The sequence below is a fragment of the Gossypium hirsutum genome, chromosome D01, assembly GCF_007990345.1.
Source record: "Gossypium hirsutum isolate 1008001.06 chromosome D01, Gossypium_hirsutum_v2.1, whole genome shotgun sequence".
In the NCBI taxonomy this organism is placed as follows: domain Eukaryota; kingdom Viridiplantae; phylum Streptophyta; class Magnoliopsida; order Malvales; family Malvaceae; genus Gossypium; species Gossypium hirsutum.
The window spans coordinates 4,037,364-4,050,916 of NC_053437.1; the positions used below are offsets into that span (position 1 = coordinate 4,037,364).

At 33.0% G+C, this 13,553-nt stretch overlaps 2 protein-coding genes across 3 annotated transcripts; one reads left to right on the forward strand and one right to left on the reverse strand.

The window, feature by feature from the left end:
- The first annotated feature begins 5,992 nt into the window (after nucleotides 1-5,992).
- On the forward strand, nucleotides 5,993-8,678 carry LOC107955614 (cytochrome P450 72A15). Of its 2 annotated transcripts, none has more exons than XM_016891411.2 (5): nucleotides 5,993-6,821; nucleotides 6,904-7,121; nucleotides 7,250-7,494; nucleotides 7,578-7,953; nucleotides 8,081-8,678. In XM_016891411.2, exons 1-5 carry the CDS (start codon nucleotides 6,539-6,541, stop codon nucleotides 8,513-8,515), a joined length of 1,557 nt encoding a protein of 518 aa, XP_016746900.2. In that variant the 5' UTR covers nucleotides 5,993-6,538; the 3' UTR covers nucleotides 8,516-8,678. The 2 variants fall into 2 exon arrangements, with proteins under 2 accessions (XP_016746900.2, XP_040942750.1); XM_041086816.1 differs by having other exon boundaries at nucleotides 6,426-6,821; nucleotides 7,039-7,121.
- Nucleotides 8,679-9,896: 1,218 nt separating this feature from the next.
- Nucleotides 9,897-11,001, reverse strand: LOC107955615 (uncharacterized). The gene is made up of 3 exons (XM_016891412.2): nucleotides 10,826-11,001; nucleotides 10,252-10,371; nucleotides 9,897-10,164 (listed from the first exon to the last, which is right to left on the reverse strand). The coding sequence occupies exons 2-3, from the start codon at nucleotides 10,343-10,345 to the stop codon at nucleotides 10,022-10,024; spliced, it is 237 nt and encodes a 78-aa protein (XP_016746901.1). The 5' UTR covers nucleotides 10,346-10,371; nucleotides 10,826-11,001; the 3' UTR covers nucleotides 9,897-10,021.
- Nucleotides 11,002-13,553: the final 2,552 nt, after the last annotated feature.

Below are 13,553 nucleotides of genomic sequence, written 5' to 3' on the forward strand. Positions count from 1 at the left end.
GAGTTTGAAATGTGGTGCCAACGGAGTACTCACAGTTTTCGCTTTATCCATGCCGAAGCGTTGAAGAACCTTTTCAATGTAGTTCTTCTGCGACACACGAAGCTTGCCCGCCTTGCGATCTCTGTGAATATCCATGCCCAAAATTTTCTTGGCAGCACCCAGATCCTTCATCTCGAACTCACCACTCAACTGCGACTTTAACTTGTTGATTTCCGACATGTTTTTGGAAGCAATTAACATGTCATCAACATACAGCAACAAATAAATGTGCGAACCATCTGAGAGCTTCCGATGATAGACACAAGCATCATAGTCACATCTTGTGTAACCATGCTGAATCATGAAGCTATCAAACCGCTTGTACCACTGCCTTGGGGATTGTTTCAATCCATATAAAGACTTCTTTAATAGACAGACATGGTCTTCTTTACCAGGAACTGTAAAACCCTCTGGTTGACGCATGTAGATTGTTTCCTCGAGCTCACCATGCAAGAATGCCGTTTTTACGTCAAGCTGCTCAAGTTCTAGATCAGACTTGGCCACCATGGCAAGTAATACACGAATGGAAGAATGCTTTACGACTGGGGAGAAAACTTCATTGTAGTCAATCCCCTCTTTCTGAGTGAAGCCTTTAGCAACCAATCGTGCCTTGAATCTAGTTGCTTCAACCCCTAGGATGCCTTCCTTTTTCTTGAAGACCCATTTGCAACCAACTATCTTCTGGTTACTTGGCGGCTTAACCAACTCCCAAGTATGGTTCTTGTGAAGAGATTCTATCTCCTCACTCATAGCAATTGCCCACTGTGCCGACTCATCACACGTGACAGCCTCATTATAACTGGAAGGTTCTATACCAATGGACTCCGCCACACTGAGCGCGAAAGACACCAGATTAGCGTAACGCGGATTTGGTTTGATTTGTCTCTTCGTTCTTCCAGTGGCAATGCTATATGGTTTTTCTTGAGGTGACTCATCTTCATCGGAATCTTGCACCTCAACTTGATCATCCTGGACTGAAGTACCTTCCGTAGGAATTGGAGCGTCCACCTGACACTCCACCTGCTTCTCAACACCGTGATCTCCCATTCTATCTGACACCTCCTTTTCCCGGGAATTTGTGGTGGATCGAAGCATGGATGACTCATCAAAAGTCACATCTCTGCTGATGATGAACTTGGACGAAACCGGATCAGGACACCACAACCTGTATCCTTTCACCCCTTGGCCGTATCCAAGAAATATGCATTTCTTCGCCCTCGGTTTGAGTTTTCCCTCATTTACATGAGCATACGCAGGGCAGCCAAACACTCTTAAACCAGAGTAATCAGCAGGAGAACCAGACCATACTTCCTCAGGAGTCTTCAGCTCAATAGCTGTTGATGGAGATCTGTTAACCAAATAACAAGCAGTATTAACAGCTTCAGCCCAAAATTCTTCACCGAGCCCAGCATTTGATCGCATGCAACGAGCTCGCTCCAAGAGAGTTCTATTCATGCGTTCTGCAACTCCATTTTGTTGTGGTGTTCGACGAACAGTGCGGTGTCTCACTATTCCTTCATTTTTGCAGAACTCATTGAATTCACCTGAGCAAAACTCCAAGCCATTATCCGTCCGGAATCGCTTGATCTTCTTTCCTGTTTGATTTTCGATCAAAGCTTTAAATTGCTTGAAGTTGATGAGAACCTCATACTTGCTCTTCAGAAAATACACCCAAACCTTTCTCGAGTAATCATCGATAAAGGTAAGCAGATATCTGTAACCACCTTTAGAAATTGTCGGAGAAGGCCCCCAAAGGTCAGAATGGAAGTAATCCACTGTGCCTTTTGTCTTGTGAATCCCAGTGCTGAACTTTACCCGAGTCTGCTTACCGAAGACGCAGTGCTCACAGAAATTCAACTTTCCTGTACACTGCCCAGACAATAATCCTCGTTTGCTTAGCACCGATAAGCCTCTCTCGCTCATATGCCCGAGCCGCATATGCCATAACTTCGTGGTGTCAGAATCTAGATCATCTGATGATGACACTCCCGCAACACCTGTAACCGAGGAACCATCGAGGAAGTAAAGGCCCCGCTCCAAATTACCACGTATCACAGTCAAAGCACCCGAGAATACCTTGAGAACTCCACCTTCAGCAGAGTACCGAAAGCCTTTCTTGTCCAACGTACTCAAAGAGATCAAATTTTTCTTCATTTCTGGAATGTGCCGAACATCAGTTAGAGTTCTAACAATACCGTCAAACATCTTTATACGAACTGTGCCAATCCCCATGACTTGACATGCGTGGTCATTTCCCATTAGTACTGAACCAGAATGCTTCTCGTATGTTGAGAATGCATCTTTCGAAGTACTTATATGAAATGTAGCTCCCGTATCAAGAATCCATCTCCCACCAGCGTAAGAGTCGGATACTGCAAGAACGATCTCGGCATCACTTGAAGAATCTGCATCAGCTACATTCGCACGATCATTTTGTTGCTCCTGTGATTCTGATTTCTCCTTCCTTTTCGGACAATCTACCTTCATGTGCCCGTACTTCTTACAGTAGTAGCACTGTATTCTCTTCTTGGACTGCGATCTAGGATGGCTTTTACTTGAACTTCCACCCTTTGCCTTGGATCTTCCTCGAGCAACCAAGCCTTCGCCTTCATTGTTTTCGACCACCTTACCAGTGATTTTCTTCCTCAACTCACTGGAACTTAAGGCATTTTTCACCTCCTCTAGAGTCAGGTCATCACGACCGTACATCATTGTATCAACAAAATTCTCATACGAGGGAGGCAAAGAACACAAAACAATTATTGCTTGGTCCTCATCATCGATTTTGTTATCGATATTATTCAAATCCATGATAATGGAATTGAATTTATCCAGGTGCTGGGAAACAGGTGTACCTTCCTCCATCTTCAGGGCATAGAGTCTTTGCTTGAGGTAGAGCCGGTTCGTCAATGACTTCGTCATGTACTTGCTCTCTAACCGGAGCCACAAACCGGACGCGGTTTTCTCATCCGCTACTTCTCGTAGCACTTCATCTCCTAGACATAGCAGAATAGCACTATGTGCTCTTTCTAGCATGTCATCCTTTTGCTCTTCCGAAAGCGTGCTTGGTAATTTATCTTTACCAGACAATGCTTTTAGCAATCCTTGTTGAACCAGCACTGCCCGCATCTTGATGCGCCATAAACTGAAACTATTTTTCCCGGTAAATTTCTCGACATCATACTTAGTCGATGAAACACTTGTAGCCATAATTTGGAACCTTTGAATGAATGATAATATTTTCTTCCTGATGTGAAAGATCAGACAAAGCTGCAGTCACAGGGCAATTCAGAAAATATTATCACTCCTTCAACTACGCTCTGATACCAATTTGTTGCGGAAAGGATCGATTCGAGAACTCCGATATGACTACAAGTAAATTGACCGGAACGAAAAAAAAAGGTGAACACAAGGATTTACGTGGTTCGGCTTTAATGCCTACGTCCACGGGCAGAGGCGAAAAGAAATTTCACTATAACAAGATGAAGATTACAAGTGTTTTACACTCAAGACACAACCCGAGAACCTCACAACTCTAAACCCCTATAGAAAACCCGAAAGCTAAAATCCTAGCTTTCAAAGAACAAGCTTTGCTCTCTCTTGGTTTGGGATGATGAATATGGCTAATGAACCTCTCTATTTATAAGAGAGTTCAAGGACATAATTGTCCAAAACTTTGGCAAAGATTTGTGGTTGAAAATGGACACCAACAACCATCCACTAATCCACTACCACCAACAACCCACTACCAACAACAACAATCCACTACCAATTTTAAGCCATTTCTTAACAATATATCCTCCATCCTTATTGAGTGGGTCTAATGAAAATTCTCCTATTTCTAATTGTGATAAAGTAGAAACTCTCTTTAGAAAAAAGGCAGCAACATTTTTCAATTATTAATTGAACACCTTGGTGAATTTTCGTTTTTTTGTCTTTTTTTCTTTTTACGGTTCAATTTTCGTTTGGGTATTGTAATTTCAGGTTAATCATTGTTTGGTTGATATTCTCAACTTCAATCTTTAATTTACTTGAGATTATTAGTTGATTGTTTTTGTTGGAATTATATGATTTTATTGTGTATTTATGTTTTAATCTTTTAGAAAGAAGTTTTTATGTGGACTTTCAAGCTTCGTAATTTTTATTATTTGCTTTACGTAAAAAAAACTCGTGGGACACAAAAATTCACAAAAAAACTTGCTATAAGATTACAACACAAAACCATAAGCTTATAACTCAATAAAAGCTATCAATAAATAATCTCAAGCTAGCTAAAGAGAAATGTAGAGAATATCACCCAAACAGTAACTTGCTTTAAAAGTTAAAAATCCAAAGTTATAGTACCCCAAACGAAAATCGAATATTAAACATTAAAGATCTTCGATTCTACTAGCTATTGTAAAAAAAAAAAAATTCCAACGGACACCAAATAGACCTTTGATCGAAGAAAATACGAAAACTAGTCTGGTTAAAACTACATGCCAAACTCACTTTTTCTCATTTCTTTCAAAACTAAGGTTATATTTGTTTCACTGAAATTAACTTTAAAAAAATTATCTCTAAAAAATGATTGATTTTTCAAGAAAGATTGATATTTTTTTATGTTTGGATGATTTTTTGTAAAATATATTTCGTTGTTTGACAAATTTTTTTGAAATAATTTTCTTAGAGTTGTTTTTAGTAAAACAAACATAAGATAGATATATTTGTTACAAAAGATTATAGTAACATTTTCTTTTGACAATTTAAATTTATTTTATAACAAGATAATATTTTATAATAATTAATATTATATATAAACTTAATAATAAACAATATCTAATTAAAAATTAATTTATATTAAATATATTAATAAAGCTAAGTATAATTTAAACAAATACTCATGTTTTATATCATTAAAATATTAATATAAATATTTTTCAATAATATATTAAGAATATTATTTAAAATTTAAAATTATTATTATTAAAATTAATTATTAAAATAAAAATGTAATATTAAATAATTTATCAAAATGATAAGTCATATTAATAATTTATTAGATTATTAAATATAAATAATTAAATATGTATATTTAATAATATTGAACATTATAATATTTTTTATTAATATTTTAATATTATTAATATAATAATATTGGACTTGATTCAAGTTAATTTTTATATAAAAAATAAAATTACATGTAAATGAACTCATTTTCAAAAAAATAACTTGTACTTTTAAAAAAGGTAAACTAATTTACAGAAAAATAAACTTATTTTCTGTTAATCTATAATTTTTTTTGTTAATCAAATTATTTTCATGAAATAAATATAAAAAAATACAAAAAAAACAGTTTCCATATTAACACTCAATACTAAACTGTCATTTTCCTCCGCTTCCCTAATTTGTATGTAGCAGTGAACGTTTGATCGAATCGAGTAAAAAAAATTGAGTTGACGAGTCATATTTTATCATCTTAACTTGATTTGAAATTTTTTTAAATCAAGTCAAAGACTAAGAGCACATAAATTTGAAACCTTATCTATTTGAATTTGTTTTTTTTTTAAAAAAAAAGAAAAAAATACTTTAGCATGATAAACTTGAATTGTGAATTAACTTATTTAGGTCCCAAAATTATTATTTTATATTTTTTTAAAAAAATATAAATTTTAAAATTTTTATAAATATTTTGAATTGAATTTTTGTTGAGAGAGAGACCGATCTATCATTTTCAAAATTAAAAAAAAGACCAAACTATATTTACAGCAATTTATTATTCGAATTATTTAAATTATATAATTTAACTCAATTTAAAATCGAAACTCGAATAACTAAATTTGATTAACCCAAAATTTATTTTTTAAATTTTTTAAATCAAATCGAATTTTATTATCCCTACATCAATAACTTTGTATGCAGATCAAGCTTTTTTCTAAGCTATATATATTATTTTAGAGAATACATGGTCACCACGGTTCAATGATTGAACACCACTCCACTCTCCACTTTTTTTAGACAAGTCTTTGGCCTGTGTGGTTTATCCTCTTAATTTTTTGAGGATATCATTTACTAAATAATTTATTTTTTACATAAATTTTAATATATATTAATAATAAATTAATTCAATTGGTAATATTTAACTATTCTCATGACTCATTTTTAATAAAGAAAATAATAAAATTCGATTATGATAAGGAGGTTTTATTTTTAACAAAAATTATTTTTTATATTTCTAAGTTTAAATCTAAATTTATACAAATTATTCTTTATTTTATATCTAATTATTGTAAAACATAAATAATAAATTTTTTTTCCTTTTCATGCTACCAAACAATCCATTAATCATTAATTATATTAAAATCTTTGACTTATTAATATTTATGGACAGTAAATCTGATGCTAAAGAAATCTTAGTCAAACCAAAAAGAAAGAAGAGATAGAGGTGGGCAAAGCTGAGGTTCAGCTTTCATAAACACCTTCATTTGAAGACACAGTTCTCATACTCAAACCAAAAGACATGGAAGTTTACCTTGTAATTAGAGATCTGGTTTCACTGCTTGTTGTTGGGTTATTAATGATATGGGGATGGAGGGCTTTAAACTGGGTATGGTTGACCCCAAAGAGACTCGAAAGGTGCTTGAAACAACAGGGTTTTGCAGGAAATCCTTATAGGTTCCTTTCTGGAGACATCAAAGAGAGCTTCACTATGAGCAGACAAACAAGAGCCAAACCTATGCATGTTAGTGATGATATTGAGGCTTATGTTGTTCCTTTTCTTCATCAAACTATCAACAATCATGGTATGTTCTACATTAATCTGCAATTTCATCGTGATATTCAGATTTCTTTTTTTATGTCTGAAGTTTATTAGGGGATATGCAGGAAATAATTCATTTATGTGGATTGGTCCAAGACCAAGGGTGACAATTATGGACCCTGAAAAAATAAGAGAAATATTTACCAAATTCACTGACTTCCAGAAGCCTCATTCCAATCCACTGGTTAGATTTCTTGTAGGTGGCCTTTCCAACCTCGAGGGAGACCAATGGAGTAAGCATAGAAAAATTTTAAACCCTGCATTTCATCAAGATAAGTTGAAGGTATGTTGTATTTGCACTTTTTTTCCTCTTTCAATTCAATCATTTTGACTTACCTTAATCAATACCTTTAGGAGACTAATTTTCATTTCTAATATATTTATGTACTTCTGGTATGGAAATAATTGCAGAACATGTTGCCAGCATTTTATCAAAGTTGTAATGAGATGATAAGCAAATGGGAGGAGATGGTGTCTAAAGAAGGGTACAGTGAGTTAGATGTGTGGCCTTATATCGTAAATATGACAAGAGATGTGATTTCCCGAGCTGCGTTTGGGAGCAGCTACGAAGAAGGAAGAGGAATTTTCCAACTATTAGAGGACCTAACCTCTCTCACAATCAAAGTTTTTCAATCTGTTTACATTCCAGGATGGAGGTAATCCTGAACTTTATCTTCGAGTTCTAAGGAAAATGTTACAGATGTTGAAATTCGAATCTCGGGTGTTTGTTTTCTTGAAGGTTTTTACCCACAAAGACTAACAGGGAGTTGAAGATGAAACACAAAGACATAAAAGAGTCGCTTAGGGAAATGATAAAGAGAAGAGAGAAGGCAATTAAAGCAGGGGAAGAGAGCAATGAGGACTTGTTGGACATACTTGTGGAATCCAATATCAGAGAAATGGAAGCAAAGCATAAGGGGATGAGCATTGAGGATGTGATTGAGGAATGCAAGCTGTTTTACTTTGCTGGCCAAGAGACCACTTCGGTCTTACTGGTGTGGACTATGGTTTTACTAGCAAGATATCCTGATTGGCAGACTAAAGCAAGGGACGAGGTTTTGCATGTTCTTGGTGACCGTAAACCTGATGCTGATGGCCTTAATCGTCTCAAAGTTGTAAGACCCCTTCTCCTAAATTCTCTCATTATTATTGCACCGAATATATAAAATTGATCATTTTACTACTCGTTTTTCTAAGTTAACAACTAAAAAACTTGGTTTCTTTGTTTCGCTAATTCTACAGGTAACAATGATATTGTACGAGGTTCTAAGGCTATACCCAGCAGTCGTTTCGCTAGCACGCTCCATTCCAAAAGAAATAAAACTGGGAAATTTGTTGTTGCCAGCCGGAACAGAAGTTTTGCTTCCAATCCTGCAGATCCACCATGACAAAGATCATTGGGGTGACGACGCACATGAATTTAGGCCTGAGCGGTTCGCCGAAGGGGTTTCCAAGGCAACAAAGAGCCAAGTCACGTTTCTGCCTTTTGGATGGGGTCCTAGGATCTGCATTGGCCAAAACTTTGCCATGATGGAAGCCAAAATGGCGATGGCTATGATTCTCCAACGATTCTGGTTCGAGCTTTCCCCTTCCTATGCTCACTCTCCTTGCACCATGATAACACTTCGTCCACAGCATGGTGCACAGATAATTTTACATAAACTTGGGTCTAATTGAATTGTTACGTAAACAACTCTTTATAGTCATCATTACTCAAATAAGTGAAAATCTAGATTAAATTGCGTACCCATCCGGTAGGTCGGGGATTTGGATAATATTTTGCGAATTAAATTATAAAGATTATTTACGTAAAAAAAATTAATACTTTTTGCTACCTGAATTTGATTTTCATGTTTAAATTACTTATTGAGTTTGTTTTTTGAATTTCGAATTTGACTTCCGTCACAATTTTGATAAAAATAACCTTAGCAAACACATTAAAATGAAATAATATAAAATATATATTAAAAGTGATAATATATATATATATAAATTTAAAGATAGTGGGATTCTTTTATTGAACATTGAGGATGTAAATATTGTAAATAAGTTGAATGTTTCATGAATATTCTTTTTTCTCTCGATCTTTGCTTGAAATAGAAAATCAAAAGTTCAGGTTGATGAGGATTATGAGTTCATTTTTTGGTGATAAATGATAAAACTAAGGGACTAATCATCAACCGCGATAAAATGTCTATGTAAGGGGTAATGGTGATGGTCAACGTGTCAATGTGATGAGATATTAAAGGCTTAATGTTGCTTGATCGGAGAGGGAAAGAAACAGATATAGAAGAGATCCTGCAATTAAACTTAACTTCAGCTTATGCATATTATTAATGATTTGGTGCATTAATTATTGCATTTGATCACGAAACTTTCGAGATTTGTTAAAAGAAATGAATACGTTGAAGAATGAAGTTGGTGATACATGTTCTTTTTGTTGTTGTAGTAATTAGTATTAATTTCTACATCGTCTTTAGATTCAATTTATAGCTTTAGGATTTAACTTAGAATTACGTCTAGAAACACAACTAAACTTAGAACATACGACTTAGTATTCCTTTTATTGGTACCTTGCTATAATTTGACATATCTTTTATATGCCTTTGTCATGACATATTTTGTGTATACTACTTCTATTGACATGTCATGATCACCTCCCTCACATCACACTTTCTTTGGTATTCATTGGATGCTCACATTATTATATTATTGATTGGATATCATTTTCTATGTCATATAGCCTCCTAGAATTTCATGTTCAAACACGGTGTAAATGAATGATATCAAGTATACTTATTGAACGAATGCTTCTTGCTTGCCTACCTATATGCTTTATTCATTTAAGCATGCATGCCTTGCATATTTTACTCCTTATACTCTTCATAATTGATATCATAAGCTTTTGAAATCCATTTTAGGTATCATTGTGTTTTCTATGACATATTTCTTAATAACAATTTGTGTCCTTTTAGGTACTTAACTTCATTCCATAATACAAATTGATCCTGCCCTAGCCAATAAAAAAGCACCACATTGCCACCTCAATAAACTATAATTAAATAAAAAATTTATATTCATGGAAGAAGTAAATTTATGAAATTGGTTAACTTGTGGAGAATGAAGTCTATTCTACAAAATCAGAGTTTTAAGATACCAAAGCAGCAGGCAGCTTTCATTGAACTAGCAATGTCCCTGCATACCAAGCATCTCAGTCAGACCTTTCAGTCTCTCGGTTCCTTCACTAATCAGGAAGCGAATCTTTTGCCTATCCTTGCAATCTCGATTGCTCTCCATCTCTTGTCTAATGACCTGTTTCAACTCAGCTGCATAAACCCATTTCTTTTCAGGCAATGCAAACTAAAACTTGGTTTTTAAAACTCACAGTCCAATTCAAGCAATAAGATCTTCACCTCTAGAATCATGAGGAGCCTTTCGAGCAGCCCGTAGAGCTTGTCTATAAAGCTTCAGCACTCGAGCACGAAGCAGGAAGCCCTGCAAATCCATGGAGAGAACCACAACTGATTCTCTCCCTTCGAAAAGAAAACATTGCTTCAATATCTAATGTCCAATTTAAAAACTGAGGGGAACAAGGTTTGGCTTCTTTGTAAATCGCCTAAAGATCAATTCATTTCCAAGGAAGAAAGTAGTGAATTTGTTTACAGAGCAAAGAATCAAACTCCTCAGTCGAATAACTATTCAAGATTAAATAAATAAATAAAAATAGAAAATGAGAATAAATTTAGGGCAGTTTCTCTGAACATAAACATGAGAATAATCACAAAACATGAAAATTCTTGAGGCTGCCCCATAAAAACTTAATCTAGGCCGGGTGAAATTGAATTCTCACGTCAATTTTTTTACTAAGCAAGAACTCATTTGGAACGGCCAATTCTTCAAGAACGATAAAAAGATCGTCTTTTCAAAAGGAAAAACACACACTTCATTAACATAAAAAATTGAAAATCTCATGGAATGTATAATTACCTTTCTGAGAACCTTGCAAGAGTAAGAAAATTTACTTGCAAAAAACCGAAAGGAATTATTTTAGGGTTTGATTTCTGCCGGCAACGGAACAAGAGCGGCACTGCTTATAATAAACTTCGCTCTGTTCTCTCAAAGGCATTCTGGAAAACCCTAGATCGGCCTTTAGTATTTATAACCTGATTATTTAGCTCCTTTCCCCTTTTTGTCCCTTGACTGCCCGTTGAACTTTTTCTTTTGAAATAATTTCACTAAACGTCCCCACACTATGGGGTCAGATTTTAAATTAGTCTCAACATTTTAAAATATTTTAATTGAGTCCAAATTATCATACTGTTCTCCATTTTCTGTTATATGTCTTTGGGGGAGATGTGTTACCATCTAGTTGGTACACAAATTTTTTATACTTTATTATTATTTTTTCAGTAATCTTTTATTATTTTTTTATAAATAAATGTTTATATGTTATAATTAAATTACTTTTAAAATTTATAATTAATTAAAAACTATTTATTTGCATTAATTCTATTAAAATATTTTTAATTCTCTTTTTATAAAAAAACATAATACAATTAATAATTTATATATTAATTTAAATTAAATTTCAAATTATTTATTAAAATATATTAATTTATTAATTTTATAAAAATTATTTTATGTGTTTATTATGAAAAAAGAATAAAGGGGTCGATTGAGTCTTAGCTTGATTGACATGAGTTTTGTTGCCAATGTAGAAGGATGTGAGTTTGAGTGCACTGAAGGGTATTATCCTCCTTTTATGGGTTGGAGAGGGGCTATGAGTAGTTCTAAACATTATGTTAAAAATAGCATATATGATCAAAATTCAGAACCTATAATGAAAAAAGAGAGATGTGTGGTATCGAGATTTTGATATGTCATTAATAAACATATAATAGAAAAATTAAGGGTGAACTCTAAAAATAGTCAAATCAGTTGTCTTTAGTTCTATTTTGGTCATAACTTTAATTTTTTCGATTTAGTAACTCATATTTTCGAAATCAAATGTTTTACTTGCTCTTTCATTAGTAATCGTTAGATGAGTGAGGAAAAGGTGGTATGAAACTTTTTTATTGGTCTAATAACAAATTTAGCCCTCCAATATTTACACAAATCTAAAAGTTCAACAAATTTAATCCTTAATGTTTATGAAATTTATCACTTTACTTCTAATTCTAAAAATTCAACGGGGGAGTGACTAAATTACTTGATTTTGAAAAGTCGAGTGACTAAATCGAGAAAATTAATAGTTGGGAGACCAAAATAGAACTAAATACATAGCTGGATGACTATTTTTGTAGTTTACCCAAAAATTAATAAAATGGCTGATGGAAAAACATGATTAGAGGGATACTGATAATTTTGTAACTTAATTAAAACGTTTTAAATTTTAGACATCAATTTAGAATTTGACTATATCTTAGCAACATCTACTGTAATTCACTATTTTCTTTTAATTTTAATTTTTTAAAAAAGTCTAATTCTATTTTTACTCTTAAACTATGTTAAAATTTGGGATTTAATTCCTTTACATTAATTTGGTTTAATTTGTTTTTTATGCTCAAATTGAAAACATACAAGTAAAAAAAAATGCATGTTTGTAAGTTTTTTGGACTTTGATATTACAGATTTTTATATTATTTATTAAAATAAATTTAAAAGAAAGTTATTTCTCATACTACACTTTTTATTATTTAAAGGAGTATCTCGATACTAATAAGTGTCAAGTTTAATATCAATTAATTTCTTCAAGATCGAAAAAGAGACTGACAAGTTTCGTTTTATATATAGACTCCTATTGATATCGAATTAGCTTACCATTTTGATTTTTTTCCTCCTTCCTTTCTTATTATATATATAAATAACACACAACTCTAACTATAATCTCTTTGTGAGTATATCTTCAAAGGAAAAAACTCCTTACAAAATTTGTTTTGAGCTTGACTCTGTTTGTAGATGAAAGGTTGTGTGTAAAAAAGACTTAAAATGTTACGTGGAGTTGTTGGAAAATTTTTAAATTTCAACAATCCAAAACAAAATAGACGAATAATAAAAATTAAATGAAAAATGAATTTCCCTCAAAATAAATATATTTCATATTTTGATTTTATTTGAAAAATAAATAGTTCTATTTGAAGGGAAATTAGATTTTTCATCTTCCCTTTATTTTGTTTTGGATTGTATAGCATTTTAAGTGTTTTTTTTATGCCAATGTTTTTGCCTATAAATAGAGCCAAACTCCTAACAATTTTTGAGGGTTTTAGGAGATTCTTCTATTGAAGGAATGACATAAGAAAGCTTATTGTTAAAGTTTTGTGTTATACAAGGATGGATCTAGGGGTGATCAATTTGATATATTTATTTTTGTTATGAATTTCCAGTTACATGAAATGAATCCGCACTTTAGTAATAATGTAGTAGAGTTGCTAGCACTTAGCTCTGCTTCGGACTCGCAATATGAATTTAAAATTTTTCAGGTTGAAAATATTTGCAAGCTAGTGAATAACATTTATCCATATGGTTTTACAAAGTTAGAAATGTAACATATGAAGATTCAATTGAAGTACTTTGAAGTTGATGCTCATAAGAGCTTAGAGTTGAAGAAAGTGTTAATGATCATAAAGTTGTATCAAGTGTTAGCAAGGATAAAGAAATTAGAGATTTATCTTCTTGATGCTAGAATTATTCATCTTGTGCTAACTTTTCTAGTGCC